General features: G+C 46.8%; 1 protein-coding gene across 1 annotated transcript in view; it reads right to left on the reverse strand.

Moving 5' to 3' along the window:
- Nucleotides 1-281: 281 nt before the first annotated feature.
- The window catches only part of CNOT6L (CCR4-NOT transcription complex subunit 6 like), a 601,922-nt gene continuing 583,506 nt past the window's right edge, over nucleotides 282-18,697 (reverse strand). The window contains exon 12 of the mRNA XM_069626338.1: nucleotides 282-930. Coding sequence (XP_069482439.1) covers nucleotides 718-930 — 213 coding nt within the window. The 3' untranslated portion in view covers nucleotides 282-717. The remainder of the gene's footprint in view (nucleotides 931-18,697) is intronic.

Below are 18,697 nucleotides of genomic sequence, written 5' to 3' on the forward strand. Positions count from 1 at the left end.
TACCAACATCCTTTTTCGAACTTGCCCAATTTTGTGTGGTTGAAACCATTCCCCCCTCAAAGCCTACAATTTAGTGTACAATTCTCTTTGGTTTTGAAATATTGCCATTGTTTTTTCAGGGGAGATGGCAGTAGTGGCATCGAAAGTTGACAAATCTTACTAGTGAAAATCCAGTGTGGGTATAACAAGTGTTTAGTTGGAACACAAAATAAGAAGGTAACATTTTAACTAGGGGACTATAGGATTAAAACAACGTTTCTATTTAACAGCTTTCAAATCACTGCTTTCAATAGTGCAACGTTTAATTTAAAAGCAATTTGAACGGCCCAACCTGAGAAAGCTTGGATAGGAAAAAGGGCAAGCTACAGAATGCCCCGTTTTTTAATCTTTTACATTATACAAATCTGTATCTCTTAACCCTAACATCCTCCTCAGCTCCCTCCTCCACACAAGGAAGCCACCCATCCCCTAAGAACGACATTTAAAAGATAGAGTAATTTAAAACCAGCAATGTGAATAATACTTTGGTTCCAGCCCTAGTGCCAAATTAGACCACAATGCACCAAAATGTGCAAAATTTCACAGCAAACACACAATAGAAGGAGCATTGAAGCAGCAGCTTAGAGGATGGCCATACTTCACTCCTACGTAAATTTGATTTTACAACTGTACAGGTCCATAACAAAAAGGAGGTAGCCCACAAGGGGCTTGGCGTCACTACCTCCGGCTCGGCAAGTGGACACCATTTACAAGAGGCAAGAGCGGAGGGTAAAGTTCAAGCTGTGTCAACAGTGAGAAGTGGTCAGAGGGGATGTGAGGATGTGGGCACCCAGTTATGCTGTTCTCTTCCATCCAATGAGGATCCAAAGGTCCAAGGACACCGAGTACTTTCATATGAGTCTTAGAATAGAAAATGTAGTCAATCACACCCTGGACAGAGGGAAGAGAAAATACAAAAACACTGTAAGAATAGGTTGCTGTTAAATCTAACAGGAGAGGTTGACTTATTTTTAAGAAGAATAATTCAAACAGGAAATAGTAACACTGAGCTACATGACTGATGGAAGATCCGAGGCAGGATCAGTCTTTACTGCTTTTTGCACCAATAAAGAGCAATGTTAAACACAATTACACATTTCAGTGCAGAACTAGCTGAATGTTGATATATGTGGATTATTCAGAGTCACGAGTTACTTCAGGACTTTTCTTTTGTATTTTATCTTTCCAGTTCCTGTGCAGTCTCCCAACAACTAAATCTCTCGAGTCGCAATATTTTAGGATAGATTTGTGTAATAAGGTATACGCCTCAGAGGTGAACATAAGACACCACACTTTGTGAATCATAATGTGTACTAATGCTTGGAATACCCGTCTGTCTACTCAAACAGAAATGCCAGTCAGTGTAACATGTTGAGCCATAGGGTGCATCAAATATTTCAAAAGCGATTTTCCTTTGCAACACCCCCCACCCCCAAAAAAAAACACACCTGCAAAATAACTATTATGACTTTAGTTCCTCTTCAGTCAGATCCACCCTTGATGGACTTTTACAGTCATTGTGTGCTCACATACCGAAATTGTTAATTGTATTTCTTCAGTGAACATGCATTCATTTTAAATTGTGTAATAATGGTAAGACTTTCAATCCGCAGAAAATATATGACCACAAAGAATAAACTACATGGATTACCATCGTCTCGATTGAGACTTTCCTCCACAGAATCTTCATCATAAGTCTCTAGTCACAAGCAAAAGGACTTTGGAAACATGTCCCTAATGCCACAAGGGTGGGTGTGGCCAAGGTAACCTGGCAGCTTTGCAGAGATTTGCAATTATACTTCTTGATCTTAATCAGATACAACCTACAACTCCTGGACGAGAACTAGTCTAAAGAAACAAGGAGATGTGAAATTATTCTCCCATTAGTGTCTACGGGGACTCAGTCCCCTGGGGTAAATTGCAGTCAAGTTGTAAATCTTAAATAAGAAAAGTAAACAAAAACACAAATATTTCAGTCTTTGCCCCTAAATATTTTAAGAGGGATTGTTTTACAATTCCAAATCCCGTCTTAGAACATTTGGGGATGTTTTGGACTTTGGAATCCGGTAGGCGAGTTAGATATTCTCCACATGGAGATTTGAGAGAATACTAGTGTCAGTTGCATGTGGCACTGACATGAAGACTACAGCAGAAAAAAAAAGTATCAGGAACATCATTACCCAGGAAAAATTTGAGATCAACAGTAAATCATATGTAAGTGGCTTTCGCCATTATTAAAATACAATATAATGTACACATTTCAAATGCAAGTTCTTCGCCTCGTAGTTTTATTCAGAATACTTTAATATACTTCAACTATAAGGAAGCTAGTTTAAAAATGAAATGCAAATATTTTACATTAAACAAATCTGTACCATATTGAACCAACTTGCAACAAATATTTAATTACAAGCTTACTTTCAATTTCCTCTCCTTATGAGGACAGCTGAAAATAGCAGCTTTTATTTAACAGACACTTGTGTTATTTCTGGATCTTTCCTAACTTGCAAATTACATGTTGAGCACCCGCCAAGTAGCTTCCAAGTTCAGATACTGTGTTAGTGCAGAAAAGATGCAACAACGGTTTTCTTCGGGTTACATGTTAAGATGAATTTCTAAAATCAGCCTCAGGGAGGAGGATTTTAGAAACCATCCTATTTATCGTAAACCGGGAAGACGCAGAGGTCACCCAAAACCCAATCAAGGCAGGTGAAGGAGCAGTCAAGACTTAGTCTGATGAAAAGTAAGCGTGGACTATGGCTACAATAAGTCCACAAGGACCACCACCAATAATTCAAGTTAGTAGCCTTTAGCATAACACTAAGCATATCAAAATCACAGGTGACGTAAATCAAAACACAGGTTTATTATAAATAGAATTGCAAATTAATTATGTGCCAGTGTTCAACAGGTGAGTAATCTGATGCAGGGAAAATAGGTAGAGTAGTTAGAATAAGCAAAAATCCATATTCCCCCTAACATATGAAGTCCAGCTCCTACATATATGGCGTCTTGTTTCCAAGTCAATTTCCAACAATGGTTTCTTCAGTGAAGGTATTTCAGAACTGATGCAGTGGCCTGTGGCAGTGCTTTAAAAGTTCAAGTAAAGTAAGTACCCCACCATCCTTATTCCAGTTCAAGCTCTGGGTAAGGATGGTTAGCCCAGGTTGGATGGCCAGGCCAGAGGAAGTTTGGGTCAAGGGCTCTACACCCTGGTGGACAGATACTGTCATGTTAATTTAACTGCCTGAGTTCCATTCTTCCAGGTAGCCCTGCAGGTCTTCTGGAATTTGTTGCAGACACAATCTTTGTACGGTTTGGTTGGGGGCAGTGCAAAGGTCACTTTTCTCATCAGGGGCTGGCCGAGTTGCTCACCAGAACGTTCCCGTCATCTGCAAGAAGATCCCCAATGATGAAAAGGCGAAGGCTTCGGCAGTGCAGATCTTTCAGGACTGCTCAAGAGTGCGCAGAAAGATTGTTCCAGCGGAGGTCACCATGGTCAGGCAGTGACAGGTCATCATCCAGTGCTGAACACAAAAGCAGCCCCACCACAATGAGATGGCTGAAACAGTACAGGAGACTTCTGGCATAAGCTGAAGTTCTTGCAAGTTCCAAGATTCTGCTTGGAACGACAGCTGCAGCGAGATAGCCGAAAAGGGAGCTTGTCAGGACACTGGGGGATCCAGGGACACTCCAGAGCATGGATCCTTAAGCATAGGTTGGGACTGGTTGTTCCCAACTTTGAAAGGATCGAAGCACCAAATAAAGGGTCAACTGAGATCGGACAGAAAAGCAGGGCTTCACCTGGCCAATCACTGGAGACAATGCTGGTCAGCTGCAGGGGTCGTCAGTGGGCTGCTCTTCTTCATAGCAGTCTTGGTTCCAACGATGTTATGTGGAATAGCTTCATGAGCCCTCCTTTTATTCAAGATTCAAGATTCAAGCTGGAGCAAGCCCAAGTCCGCCAATAGTAAGGATCTGCAACATTCAAAAAGCCCAAGGTTGTCCAATCCTGGACAACCACTGGTCATCACATCCGCCCAGCAACAGACTTTCAGGTGGCAAGAGGATGTGGACTGAGACCAAAAGGGCCCAGCCACATCCTCTGGCTCACAAACACACCAAGGCTACATGCCCGCAGAAGCAGCAGCTTTCACATCGAAAGAGGTTACCATATATGGCATTTTCTGACCGAAGAAGGCGGCCAAAGAACAAGATGGACAAACAAGTGAAAAATGTGGTGGAAAGGCCATTTTAGGATGCTAGCCACCTTTAGCAGCCATTTACAATAAATGTTAAAGTGCACAAGAAAAATATCACAACTGCAAAAATCACAGCTACCACCAGTTTGTCTTAGACACATTGCCAAAGTACCCAAAAAGCCACTCGGTAAAAGCCAGAGAGGCGTCCAAGGCCACACCTGCCCTATGCGATAAATCTGAAACAGGACCTATGAATACCTGCTTGATTCAACACCCAGCATAACCATCAAGCAAACAGAAGAGAATACTTACTAAAAGGGCCTGAAGACCACTAAGAGCCTTAGAGCTTCCATCACATCCTCATGCACTTTTAAGGAATGCACTGGATGGTCCGGAAAAGCCGGGTACTAAACTGATCTGGAGTTACGCTTCGTTCACTGTGAAATGTGGAACAGAACACTCCCGACGAGAACATGCATCAGCAACAGGGGTGTCGTCTACTACCTCACAACCCACAGAAATAGCTGATCTGTAGTCAACTTTTTATTATTATGGTATTTGTTGCTGCTCGAAGTTGGGTCCATGCTCAATAGTGCTTTACACAGGTATCAATCCAGCTTTCATACCTTTTACTTGCCCTTGCCTGAGAAGAATAAATTACTTACCCCTCCAATTTTCTTTTTCAATGAATTGGGCCCTCCTATCGCAGATTCCTCAACTTTGATATTCTATCTACAGCACCAGATGTCTTCAGAAAAGTTTGCCACCAAGGGGTGTAGTGTTCAGCACCCCACACTGTACAGGACGTTGGGGCCAGTATATGTGTGGTTGCCACACCCCATGAACTCCGTTCTGACCAAGAAGCGAGCATGTGGCAACTGAGGGACCAGAGAAAGAGGTGATGTATGAGCCAGCTGTAAAGGAGGACAGTTTGGGAGGGCAAGGAGAATCTGTGGGAGGAAGAACTAATCAGTCAGAAAGAAAAAAGAAAATTGCAGTACGTTGGGGCATTGACTGTCGTGGCGATTAGCGACAGGCCCGGCAAGGTGGGCAGCGGGCAAGTTAGTGCCCCATTGGGGACAGGGGAGTAGCCGCACCTCGCAGCTGTGAAAGCGGCGGGCCGGCCAAAGAAGAGAAGTGGCCAGCTGGCCCCTCTTGGGACCACAAGTGCTTGGGCTGGTGTTGTGCCCTGTGTACGGCAGTCGGAAATCAGCATTCCGCCAGTGAGCCAGGAGGAACAGTGTCATGCGGCTGTAGGAGCGCTACCCCAGCCAAAGGAGAGGTGCCCATCTTGCCTCCTTGGGCCCATGAGTACCTGGGCGGGCAGAGCCTGTACCGCTCAGGTGCTGGAATAAGGAAGAAATAACATGCGACTCTCCGTTGGTGTGCCAGTAGGCGAACACTGGAGTAAGCCGATGGTAGCTGTTGAGGTGTAACAAGCTGAGCAGAGCTGGCAGCTCCCCTGGGGCTGACATGTACAGCAGGGTGCTGCACGCAGCGGATGAGAAATCTGGGCTGGAGGGGACTTGCGGAGATCCTTGTGTTAGTGTGAATGCAACCTTTGGGCCAAGAGTGTGGTGGAGATAGGCCAGCGTTGATCAAAAGGCGGCCTCTACTGGTTGCCAGAACAGTGACTCTCTGGGGCACTCCCCCTTTCACATGTAGCGTGTGGAGGCTGGTACTAAGGGCTAATCAGATGCCCAGGGAAGTGGAAGAACCCGGCTGGTGAGGCGACCATTATGGTGGACCGTTTTTGCTGGGAGAGGGGGGGCTGGAGGAGCAAGGGGGGGCACAGTAAGCTGGAGGCAAAGTCCATACCTGGTATCCAGGTTGTGCAGCAATATTGGAGACCAGAGTATTGCCAGTGGGGAGAAGGCTGGGCAGCCACAGGAGGGAGCAGGGTGGTGTTACAAACCCCGGCCATCAAGGAACTTATTCATGACATACTGCAAGAGATTAAGGTGCTGAGAGGATATATTGAAGCCTCTATATTGAATTGGGGGGGGGTGGAGTGGACGCAATGGAGAATAAGATGGAGGGCATTGAAAACAACCAATTGAATGCAGACCTGTTGGAGCTGAAGTATGATGCCAGATTATTAGACCTGGAGACTAAAGATGAGGAAGTCAGGTTGAAAATTGATGATCTGGAGTACACGGAGAGGAGGAACAACTTAAGGGTATACGGCCTAAAACAGCAAAAAGGTGAGATGGCTGAAGAGGTCATGAAAAAGGTCAAGATGCCTGTTGTGAACTCGCTGTTTGTTGAAGAAGGCGGTAAAGAGGAAGAGATTGACAGAGCACAGAGGCAGTGTTGGTGCAGGGAAAGGGCCTGGATCAGTGGTGGTTCGATTTCATCGATATGGGAAGAAGGCAGACGTGTCGGAAAAAGCATAATGCCAGTGGACTATTAATTATGAGAGAGACAGTGAACATTTGTCAGGGCCTATCTAACTTCACGCTGGCCGTCGTAGAGATTGTCAGCCACTGATGCTGTGGCTAAGTGAAAAGAGGATTAGATATCGATTGGGCTACCCATTTGCAATAATATTAGAGGTCAAGGACATGGACTATAGAATCACAAATGGGTTTGAGGCGAAGCTGGTTTTGCAACATCTCACGGAGGAAGCACCAGACAGGGAGAATCATCCAGTGAGTGGGTATAGCAAGACGGATCAAGGCCAGCCAAGGGATCTACTGCCACGAAAGAATACCTGGTGGTAGAAAATATCTGAGATTGAATACACCCTTCTCCAGTTAAGTGACAGCAGCTTAGAGACTTGCACAAAGACCTTTGCTGTTTGGGGGATGCAGTGCTTATGCAATATGCAGGGATCGGAGGAGAGTTGTTGAGGGTAGGGCAGGAGTGAATTACTCTTGGTGACCCATTAGCGGATGGTTGTTAAGTTAGGAGGGAGTCGGTCACCACTTATGGTTGAACTAGAGAATAGGAAAGGGGGCAGGTCATCTAACCATGAGCACATTAAATGTCAAGGGTTTGAACTCACCTACTAAGCGGATTCCTGTTGCCAGGGAACTTTGGAGATCAGGACTGGACATTTGCATGTTGTAGGAAACCATGTTTAAGGCAGGGGACGAATGCCGTACATTTAGTGGGCAGGACTGTCCGGTCTATTGGGCATTTGAAGAAATGTGGAGTGGGCATCCTGTTTCACAAAAGGCTGACTGGAAGATCCCACCAGGTGGAGGAGGGTGGATGGATGGGCTTTGATGGTGACTGGCATTATAGGGGGGATGTCAGTGCCAACAGTAATGTCCAAATCAAGGAGATGGCATTTTTTGGGGGCGCCTTGGATCAGATCCTTCAGGAGAACCAAGGTACGTTATTACTTGGAGGTGATTTTGAGAAGTGGGCTGACTCGGATATACTTGACTTAAGGGAGGTGAGGACTAAGGGTTTGATGCAGGTTCTTGAATGTTAAGATTTTTCTAGATTCACAGGGGATGTGTGGAGGGGTGCATCCGGATGAAATTGGTAACACCTTTTTCCCCCCCTCATGGAACACACCAGAATTATTTGTGCTCGAGCAGAGAAAAGGTGGGTAGGGTTGCTACTTTTGAGGTGGTTCCCATCGGTTGGTCAGACCATGATATGGTCAATATGGACTGGATCTTACAAGAGCGGAATATGCAGGACTTGCTGTGGAGATGTAACAATAACCTCTGCAAAGATGTGGTGTTTACGGAAGAGTTACGAAGCAACACTTTCAAATTAATGATACAGGGTAGGTAGATATCTGTATGGTGTGTGAGGCGGCAAAAGCGAGGTGGAGGGGGTTGTAATCGAGGTTGCAGGATCTGTGGAGAACGAAATTAGGACCTCATGTTGGAAGTGAAGGAGAAACGACAAGAGCCAAGAGCGTTGGAGGTGGGGAATTGTGTTAGGAAACTACAGTACTTGAAGACAACTATCACAAGAAGTGGGACAAGGCAGACGCATTGCTAGCTGCTAGGCTTTAGGGGCAGAAGGCGGAGAGATGGGATGAGGGGATATCGGATAGAACTGTAAAGTTCAACTCGTCCCCAGAGCAGAGGGCTAAAGGTTTTACCACTTTTTACAATACACAAGAGAGAAGGTTGTGGAGGTAGAGGAGTTGGAGAAATATCTTAGTGGTGTTTCACTCCCAAAGTTAAACAGGGAGGAGGCCTCCAGGGTGGATGCCCCTTTCACTTCGGAGAAAGTCTTATCAGCTTTTGCGAGAATGCCCCCAGGAAATGAGCCTGGGACGATGAATTGACTGTTGCCTTCTATAAAAAAAGCTGCTGCTTGGTGGTTCCTCATATGGTACAACTGTATAATTCAATTATTGACACCAGACGGGCTCCCCGAACATTTTGCCGGGCCTTAATATTGGTCATACCTAAAGAGGGGAAGGACCCTCAGTCCTGTATGTCCTACAGGCCGATCTCGCTCCTTAATGTTGATGAAAAGATCTTTACCTGAGTGCTTGAACATTTTATGTCTTCATTGGTTCCCTCAGGCCAGGTGGGGTTCATCCCAGGGAGGCAGGAATAGATGCACTGAGGACAACTTTGAACCCTATTGGGCTTTACTAGTGGGAAGGGAGGGAGGAGGGGGAATAATGCATCGCTTCTCACCCTTGATGCAGAGAAGGCATTTGATATGGTGGGTGGGATTTTTCTTTATATGAAGTCCTTAACCAATTTGGTTTTGTGGACAGGGTTCTCAACGGGATCAGTGTGGTTCATATGGAACCAAGGGCATGGGTGGCAGTAAATGGCTAAGTCTCGACGGAGTTCTGCTTACAAAGGGGGATGAGGTAGGGCTGTCCCCTTTCCTCATTATTGTTTGCGTTATCATGGATGCCACTGGCGGAGAAAATAAGAAACTGCCCACAGATAGAGGGAAGAAGAGTAGGGGAGCAGGAATTCAAATTAGGGATGTATGCGGATATCTTCCTACATTTACGTAACCGCCAATCCCCAGTTCCAGTACTTTGAGGTTATAGAGGAATATGGGCCCCTTTCGGGGTTTAAAATTAACCAACAGAAATAGACTTCTTACGTTTGATGGGGAAACCGAGGGATGCAGTTGCCCTCCAACCTTTGACAATAGAGATGCAATTGGATAACATTAGATATTTGGGGGTGGTCATGTCCAGGGCCCTGGAAGATTTGTGTAGTGTAAACTTTCTGCTATTTGCAAAACTCTATGGGGAAATGGCTTCTGTGAGTAAGCACTCATTTCTTGGATGGGTCAGCTTAATGTACAGAAGACAAACGTTTTGCCTATGGTCCCTGCCCTTATTCAGAGGCTGCCTGTTAAGGTGCCAGAGTCCTGTTGTGAAAGCGAAAGGGAATAGGCATATGATCTGCTTTCTCTTGCAGGGACGGACGCTGTGGATTGCTTACGATACATTGGGGTGCCCCAAGGATTGGGGTCGGGGGGGGGGGTCTAGGGTGAGGGGTAGGGCTACCAGATTTGAGCTTGTAATACAGGGAACCACAGTTTAGGCTATTGGTGCCGCACCTACGGGTGGATCGGGATAAGCAATGGGGGTATCTGGAAAACTATTTTCCGCAACAGTGGGAGAGTGGTTGTGGATTCCCAAAAGGAAGGTTCCAAAAAGGATCAGGCAGCATCGTACCTTGGGGTTGATCTAGGACATCTGCAGGATATCTGCAGTAAGCGACCTGGAATGGAAGGGATCCCCACATAGCCCTCACCAATGAGTCATTATTGGCTCCACTGGTTTGGGATGATATTCTCGATCCATCTAGATATCGGGAATTGTTCGAGGGAGGGTCAATTGTGGATAAAGGGGAGGTCTATTTCTCGCCAGGAGTTGAAGCTTTCCGTGTTTTCATATTTATAGTTGTAACACTAACCTGACATCCACGGGGATGCCACAGCCCGACTGGACCACTAGTGATCTCAAACCCCTCCCTTGGACTCTGCTCAGCCGAGACGCAGGCCTGAGTCTCTTGTTGCTTGGATCCCACCTCCCTTGTGGATCCAGCGTTCCCCTTAGCTCTCCCCTCACCTTGCTTTCTTGTATGATGAACTCTCCTTCCTGCTTCTCGGTGCACGGGTGAGTTGTTGGAGCGGGCGCGCCGTGACCTAGTTGCTTCACTCGTGTGGGGCCCAAGAGTCCAGAAAAGCTGTGACTCCAGTCAGTCAAGGTAAGTTTTCTGGTTTTTGTAGTTTTTCCTGTTCTTTCCAATTGCCCCAGTTAATGTCTCTGCTTCTCCCTCTAGGTGCAGGAAGAGCTATTTAGTGATGTTGTGTTGCTTGGGGCTAAGCACGTGATGGTAAGTGAAAGCACAATGCGCGGCGCTATCCGCCTTTTCTTATGCTGACCTGTCTTTCTCTTTCTTGCAGGCCACTGCAATGTCCAGGAATGGTTGCTGGCAGATGAAATAGTGAGCAGTGAGTAATGAGTAGCACGCAGTGCCTTGTTGACTTGTGTGCTAATCTGCGTTTCCTCTCTTTTGCAGATCGTTATGGCCAGGAGTGGATGTTAACCAAGAGCGACTCGAAACTAGGTAAGTGTGCGATTGTTGTAGCCATTTTCAGAATTGGAATGTAAATGCTTACTAATGCTGTTTTGTTCTCTTCTTCTCAGGTTGCGGCTTTTTTTTTCGAAGATCGAGGAGTCATCGCCGAGATGCTGTGTTCTCTGGACCCAAAGAGCGATGGATGGCGAACAGGATTCACTCACAGGTAGGTGTTATACTGATGGTGTTCTTGTTCTTTTAGGTACGCGGCTCCGGAGGCTGGCAAAGATCCTAGCAGAACATGGTGAGCGTCACGCTGCAGAGCGCAGAGTAACGCAAAGAGTGTTTCTCTGCTCGGGCGTGGCTTATATAGCCCCCAGCTATCCCCGGTATCTTTAGGCCTGACCACACCTAAAACACTAGACCGCATAGCACAGTTAATTGAACTGAGCTATGCAGGGGCACCCATACTGTACAAAAGTCCATTGCCAAGTCCAGTTCTCAAGTCTTCCTCACTTTATATATGAGCCTGCTGCCAAAGGAGCCAGGACTGACTCCAGGAGAGTCTTGGATGAGATGACAAGGCCTTTAAGGCTGTGATGGAGGGTCGTAGCTTAGCCCCAATGCCTTGCCTATTAGGGCCAGGGGCAGGGGTCATGACAATAGTTGAAGGGGTGGTGACAGCAGAAGAATGGAAGTTGGAAATAGAGGGAACTCGCACCGACTGAGAAAATACTGGATAGACAAGTTGACACTAAAGAATTGATATCTAGGTTATATGCCGCATTGGTATTGGCAAGGTGGAACAATAGGAACAATAGGACGGGCTCAGAGCGGGCTCAGAGCTAAATGGGAAAGATGGGAGGTGGGAAGTGGAGTCATTGTGGCGGAAAATGTGTAGAGGAGCGACTTTGCCTGCCAATATAAATTACATGGGGAGGGTTAGGGGGAGGGGGAGGGAACTGTTGCATAGGTGGCAGCATGAGCATGAGCATGAGCCAGTCGTCCAAGATGTTTCCGTCAGTCCATATTGTTAACATAAATGTAGAGAATGAGCAACACATTGGCATATTGTGGTGGTCCAATGAAAAGATGAAGGTGTACTTGTTAGGCAAAGTTTGTATGCAATACCCTCTGGGAACACTACAAACAACTCTGACTACAGGTATAAGAAATCAGACCTTTGGTATAAGCTTGTTCTACACAGTTTTGATAGTGTGTGGAGCAGCCAGGCTCATCTCAAGAGGGGTCAATGTGAGCTGTAGTGGAGTTATACAGAGATTCACAGTAAAAAGTACTCAAACACTCAAGGTTTCTTGAATAAACAATTATTTATTTATCAGTCCGTTAGAATAAGCCATCTTCAGAAGGGGGCAATATAATAGTAACACACTTCAATAGACTACACTCAGTTTCTAAATCAGTAAAGACCCGTTTGGGATGGCTCACAGACACAACCTACACCCTCGGGTGACTTCAATAGCTAGGGTGCTGGGGACATTAATATCCTACTGTTTGCATTTAGAATACTGTTATAAGTTGGTAAAAGGAAAAGTTTATTAGAACAAGAGACCACAAATATTCTTAAGCAGGCAAATACTTTTGGATCCCCACAGCAGAGTCATTCAGTATAACAGGCTAGGCCAAAGTCAATGGGCAAAAGTCTTATATAGGATGAAGCACTTCTGGTAGGTAAGTAGAAAAGTCTTTGCACAATGTTTAGAAGTCTTTGAAGAAAAGAAGAATCAAATGTAGGGCCACAAGCCGTTAGACTTGTGAGTAGTAGAAGATGCAAGCAACTCTATAGCAAGAGATACATTGTCTCAGACTTTGTACAGTACCTTTGAATTAAAGAAAAGGTGCAGCAGATGACTTCTGTTCCTGTGCAGCTATGCAGCTTTGTTCCTGGGCCTCATTCTTGGGGACAAGAGAGAGGACTTCTGAGGGACTCGTGCACTGCAAAGGGACCGTCACCGCTCGCAACCGGCAATCTTCAAATCAGTGGCTGTTCAGTGTTTCAGCTCCCCGCGTCTACCACAAATAGCAACACTGCGGTACCTGGTTGTCCATATGGACTTTCCTTGCTTCTGGGGTCCAGCACTCTGTTGAGTGGGCTTGGTCAGTCCTGCTTCCTGGAGTCCGGAGGATCTTCCTGAAGCTCTAGGCCAGCTTAAAAGCAACGCACACAATCTGGTGTTCCCCTACCTGGCTATATGTTTTCCAGCAGCAACTCTGTGGCAATTCAACCAGCTCTGAGAAGGAAGTCCAGGTGGCTTACTTTGGAGTGGGTTGGTCCCACCAACTCAAAAGGGAGAAGTCGTCTTTGCAGGGGCTTCTCTGTCGATACGAATTTTGAGTTTCAGCACAGCAGAAAACCAACGGTCCAGGAGTTGCAGCTGGCGTCCTCTAAGTTCTTCTTAGGTTTATTCATCCAGTGGTCAACTGCCTTCCCAGCAAAAAGCCTTGCCTTTTATTTAGTTGTCTCCCATTCATTCCAGCCGTCTGTCAGTCACCCAGCAGGGTGGCTTCCCCTGCCTGACAGATCAGCCGGCCAATCACTACAGAGTGCATTTGGGTCTCCTAGGAGACTAAGCACAGGGGGTTTTGGGCACCTCCCTCAATTCCTGCCTACCCCAGACACCCTGGAGCCAGAGACAGGTTTCACTTGTGAATCCCGCCAAAGGCAAAGCGAACAATGGGACCAAATCTGGTTTGGCGCACAGAGTAAATCTCAAGAAGGACCTTTCCACAAAGGAATGCCGAAAAAAAGAAGACCAGGGCCATTTTGGCAAAAACTGCACCTGTGGGTACTTCACTGCAGCTGCGAAAGCAGCCCGCAGCAAATGCACACCACGGTAGTTAAAACAAAATCACTGCCACCAGCCATTCAGTGAGGAAAGGGTAACAACATATTTACATGAGATGCTAGACAAAGGGGATACTAGGTAACCCCTCCAGCACCCTATTGTAAGATGGTGTGTGCTGGGTCTAGAAAGTTACAAATGTAAATAAAGTCAATTTCACTTTCCTGCTCTGGGAAACAGTTTATCCCAGAGAAGGTATTTAAACCTTGGGGAAATCTGGAAGACTTTCATGTGCCACTGCACTGAAGGTGCTGTGTGACACAATGTAAAACATGATGCCTATGGAGTTTGCCAGACTCCACAACCAAAAGAAACAGTGTTCAAAATCACAATAAAATACATGAGAGAGTGGGGAAAAGGGTCTCACTCTCTCCAGGTTAAAAAAATCAAGTCCTCAAAATCCAGCAAAGTTGCTGGGGGTCTCTAAGGAGGAGGAGGGAATTAGCACATTTCTGAGAATTCTCCCTAACAGTACTGGACCGAGGTCTTGGGGTGGATGAAAGGGGCATAAGGTATTGAAAGAAGACTCATCCCCATTTTGGTTCTTTTCAGGTAGAGGAGGTTGAAATGTTTATTTGTATTGCAGACATGTAGAAGCTTATTAATGGTCTTCTCACCTTTTGTGTTAGAAATATATATATTTTTTTTTAACAGTTTAATTTTAAAAGTGCTCTGAAATCACAAAACCAAAGCAGGCATCCATGCCCCGAGCTAAGTCTAAGCTGTAATGTTTTGAAAAAGTGTGAAGGGAAGACATGCGACAGCCTGATCGATCTCTCACTGGTAGTCTCCTTTGAGGGGAGGAAGAGGTAGTCTCGTGGAATGGACCTGGATACCAGACAGGACCTCTTTTCCAGCCTCCCAATAGCGCTACGTTATATAAAGGACGATCTAACGGGATACCACTTCCCTACAAAAGGGCATGTTCTGGCCACATAAAAACTCATAGTGCATTTTGAAGCCAATCCTTGGAGCCTCTTGAAGGTTGAGTAAGCAACCAGAACACTGGTAATTCAATACTCTAGGAAGCATGGCATTCTGAAACAATCGTAGGTAAAGGCTTAACCTTTAAAGTACCTTGCCTTAAAAACATGCAGGAATGGATCCTTAAAAATGGTGCCCGTAGCCCTCACTTCTGAATGATTTAAGTGACACTAAAAACAGGGTGTTCAATGTGATAAGCCTAATTGACGCTAAGTGCAAAGGTTCTAAAGAGGCATTCATCAGTAATGAAAGAACAAAATTAAGATCCTCAACTGGGAGTTGGAGGAAACATTTACCAGGCCCGTCAGCAAAAGGGCCACCACAGGAATTGAAGAAATAACCTTGGTCCGGCATTCTCTTAAATGGAGAAATACAAGTACCCTTTGACTGTCCACCTGCAGACGCTGTTGCGCCAGGGACAGAGAAACTCCAGACCACCAAAGGGGGCATGACATCAGGTCTGCACTTTTCCCTCTAAGCAATGCCACAAAACTTCATCTGCACTCGTAGAATCTGCAGTTCTGGACGCCTCCACCTGAGCTGCAGGAGCAGCCTCCTCAACACCTTCACCCTGCTGGGTGTTAAGGTAAGCCTGGGGTTAATTGCCACCATCACCCCAAGCAGAAAAGCAGATGCGCGAATCCCGTGATTTCATGTGCTCTAATATTGCATATCCACAAGCTGTCCCATCAGAAATGCCCATATCCACCGAAATGCACAGAATGGTGCACTTTTATTGGAGTTAAACTCTAGTTGCCATTTCTACCCACGAGGCTTCTGCCCCTCAAATATGGCCGCCTGTGACTATTGATCCTCACCAACTTGAGCCCCTGTGCCTGGATGCGACCGGAATGGATGCTCTGCATTATTTGAGCCAATCACATCAGGCCGGCAGGCGAGTGCCGGCCCGCAAAAGAAGGCGCGAGAAAAAAGGCGTGTGTCCAGAGCCTGTTAGGAGCCGATAGGGGCGTAGGGACACCCCCACTCCAACTACTCCCCTCATACAGCAAATTGTGAGTAATTCTCCCTGCACCGGCACATTGATACTGCTGGTCTTTTTCTGGCTGCATCACCAGCTCCGTTAGCTGTACAAGCACACATCGCCCTAGTGTGTAAACATTACTGCTAGACTGTTATCAGTTCTGGTCATTATCCAGATTTAGCCATGGCTAATAAAAGCATGTCCTGATTTTGTTAACTGCTCTGCTCAAAAAAACGTACTGTCTGAGGTTAGCTATCCTGAATTACCCCACCTACTTGCTCCCTCCGATTACCCTCTTGTGCCACTCGCACACCATATGTTAACACTATTTTTACTTGTATCTGTTCTTTTCTGACTCACTATGTATTACTTGGTAACTTAGATTAATCGGTCCACTTGTGCTAAGCCACCCCCTAGTATACATGACCCACGCCAACCTTTCACACAGAGTACCACGTGTTAAGACGGATTTCTGAACGCTGTCTTGGTGGCGCAGAAGTTCAGAAGGCCAACCTAATTACTTGGAACAGGGTAACCTCTGGACGAGCCAGACCAATCAAGGTAGCGATCGCGGCGGTCAAGACTAGGTCTCAAGAGGGGTGAGGGTGACTGAAAGCCCGCAATGAGCACACAAAGCAAGATCACTTACAAACTACTCCAAACAGGTGTTATATAAAAAATATATACACATTTATTTTAAGGCCTTTAAAACAATGACCGTAGCTGGAAAATCACAATATAACGATAGTAAACCAACACATACAATATCAACACAATATATATACAAATATGACAGTCGCAAGCGTTATATGCACGAAATGTGTAGTCCACCTGCAAGGGAAGGAAAACAGGCAGTGCGATACAATGCTTTAGACTCAGTTCGTCTTCAGAGGCACCTAACTAGATGGAAGTCCGAGCCCTGCGAAGAGTGGAGCCTTGTGCTCAACAGTACCTGCACACGCTGGTGCCAACGGGCAAAAGGAGAGTCTCTTCTAAGGAAATCAGGCAGTTCAGTTCAGTGCACAAATGAAGAACAAGTTCCGCGACTCAAGCGCAGCCTCCACAGTGGGCAGAAGCAGAGCGCGAGTACGGCAAAAGGGTGCTGTTTTACACAGCGGGGAAAAGCAATGGGCTCCTGCAGGAGGGCGACCAGATCCTAGCTAAACTACTCACTGGTCCCCGATGCAAGCAGACCCAGGCTTCTCCGCGTCAGTTTCAGCAGCTGGTAGGTTCAGAAGAGCAGGGAACGCCTCGTCGTCGTGTTGAGTAAAAAGACGTCCCAATCGAAGAAACCTGCACAGTTTTGTCACCACAGCAGGGCAACGGAGCGGCCGTGTGCATCTGAGCCAAATGTACACTACTCACTTCCGACCTGGGAACGCCAAGTGTACGAAGCGTGTGAGAGTGACAAGGACTCGAAATACTACACAACCTGGCGGCGGTTACAGAGCAAGACTCCCGTGTAAGCTGGTCAGTCAACTGGATGGCCCAGAGACGCTTCCGAAGGCTTACTGGCAGGAGATGGTGAAGATGCCGAGAATAGCTGTTCCTGCTATTCCAAAGGGTCGAAGTACCAGTACAGGCCTTCTGGTTCGATCAAAGGTGAAAAGGGGTTCACAAGGCGACAGCAGTGCAGAGGAGTCCTTCAGCGGGTCACCAGCGATTCCTCGGTCCAGCCTCTTGGTTGCAGGATACTTGGCTCCTGTATTCCTTCGTTCGTGAGAACTCAGGAGATCGACATGGTAGTGGTGTTTCCAGCCCCCTCTTATCCACGGTTCCCTTCGCGTCAAAACGGAGGGGACCCAATGGGAGATCCGCTCATCAACACTCACACCATTCGTGGACCAATCACGGACCACGGTGGTCCCAGGCATTCACACCACCCTAGACTCTCTGGCACCCAGCATGTGTATTGGGACCAGACATCCCAGCCCACATCCTGGAGGCACACAAAAGACATGTAGAAGCCCGCGAAAGCATCCGTGTTTCGCGGGAAAGTACATGCCCAAATAAGGAAGGCCCCGGGTCGGCTCGACCTGGGGAAGGTGAAGGGAGCAAGACGGTCAGCGGACAGGACAAAGGAGCCTCGTGGTCTGGCCATTTTGGGAGCCAGGCCACCATTTTGGGTAAAGCGCGAGAAACGCGCTTAGAACGCCAAAAGGAGCTCAAAATACAAAGAAACGATCGCTGCCACCATTCCCGTCCCTGAATCCCTTGCACCGATCAGATACAATCCTAAACGAGTATCTAGGGCCTGTAGAAGGCTAGAGACCCAAGAGAGCTGTAACTTAGCTTACAGTGCCCTCTTGTGTCATGTTGCACGAAAGCCGCAACATGATAAAAGAAACTACGGGAAACAGCGTTCCCCGGTACTGACTGTCTTAAGGGCATGTCAGTTTCCCCATAAGAAAGGAGCGAAAGCCCATAGGAGTGCGGCAGAAGGCTGCACTTCTCTGGCAAAGTCAAGAACAAGGTGAAAAACAACAGCAAAAAGTTTAGGGGTTGCCACATGGAAGGAAAATTACCTACAATTACGGAATCTTTCCTAACACCACGCACCAAGGGATACTCCTCCTGCAACGCCCTGCACAGCTCCACACTAAAAGACTACTAATACTCCAGACCCATTCACACTACCCGTGTACTTGTCACACGCCAATTCCCACGGCTTTACCCATGAACGCCCGAGTGAGCACCAGCCTGACCTCACTTTTCTATAGCGGCCTTTGATTGTCTGTGCCACTGCCTGCACTTAGCAGCCATTGATTGTCTGTGCCATTGCCTGCCCCTAGCTGCTATTGATTGTACTTACCACTGCCAGCTTCCTAGACTATACAGCTCAGCCTTTAAATGCACTGAATTGTCATGATGCCTACCTTCAAGGAGCCAGGTCCGACCCAGCAACCCCAGAGGCAGGCATCATTTCCCCCAGGGAAGTGCCAGCGGGCCCAAGCTGGGGCCCTTTGGACACAGTCCTGGCGCCTTAGGCGCCAGGCTCATGTTGGACCCCTGTCCTGGCGCCTTAGGCGCCAGGCTCATAAAGCTAGACATGTGTTCAAGTGTTTTAAGGTGCACTTACCTGATGCAGGCCATGCTGCTACATCCAGGCCCTCTTGAGGCCTGAATGGAACTACTTTACCTGTGGGA

The sequence above is a fragment of the Ambystoma mexicanum genome, chromosome 6p, assembly GCF_040938575.1.
Source record: "Ambystoma mexicanum isolate Mex_15411 chromosome 6p, UKY_AmexF1_1, whole genome shotgun sequence".
Lineage (NCBI taxonomy): Eukaryota > Metazoa > Chordata > Amphibia > Caudata > Ambystomatidae > Ambystoma > Ambystoma mexicanum.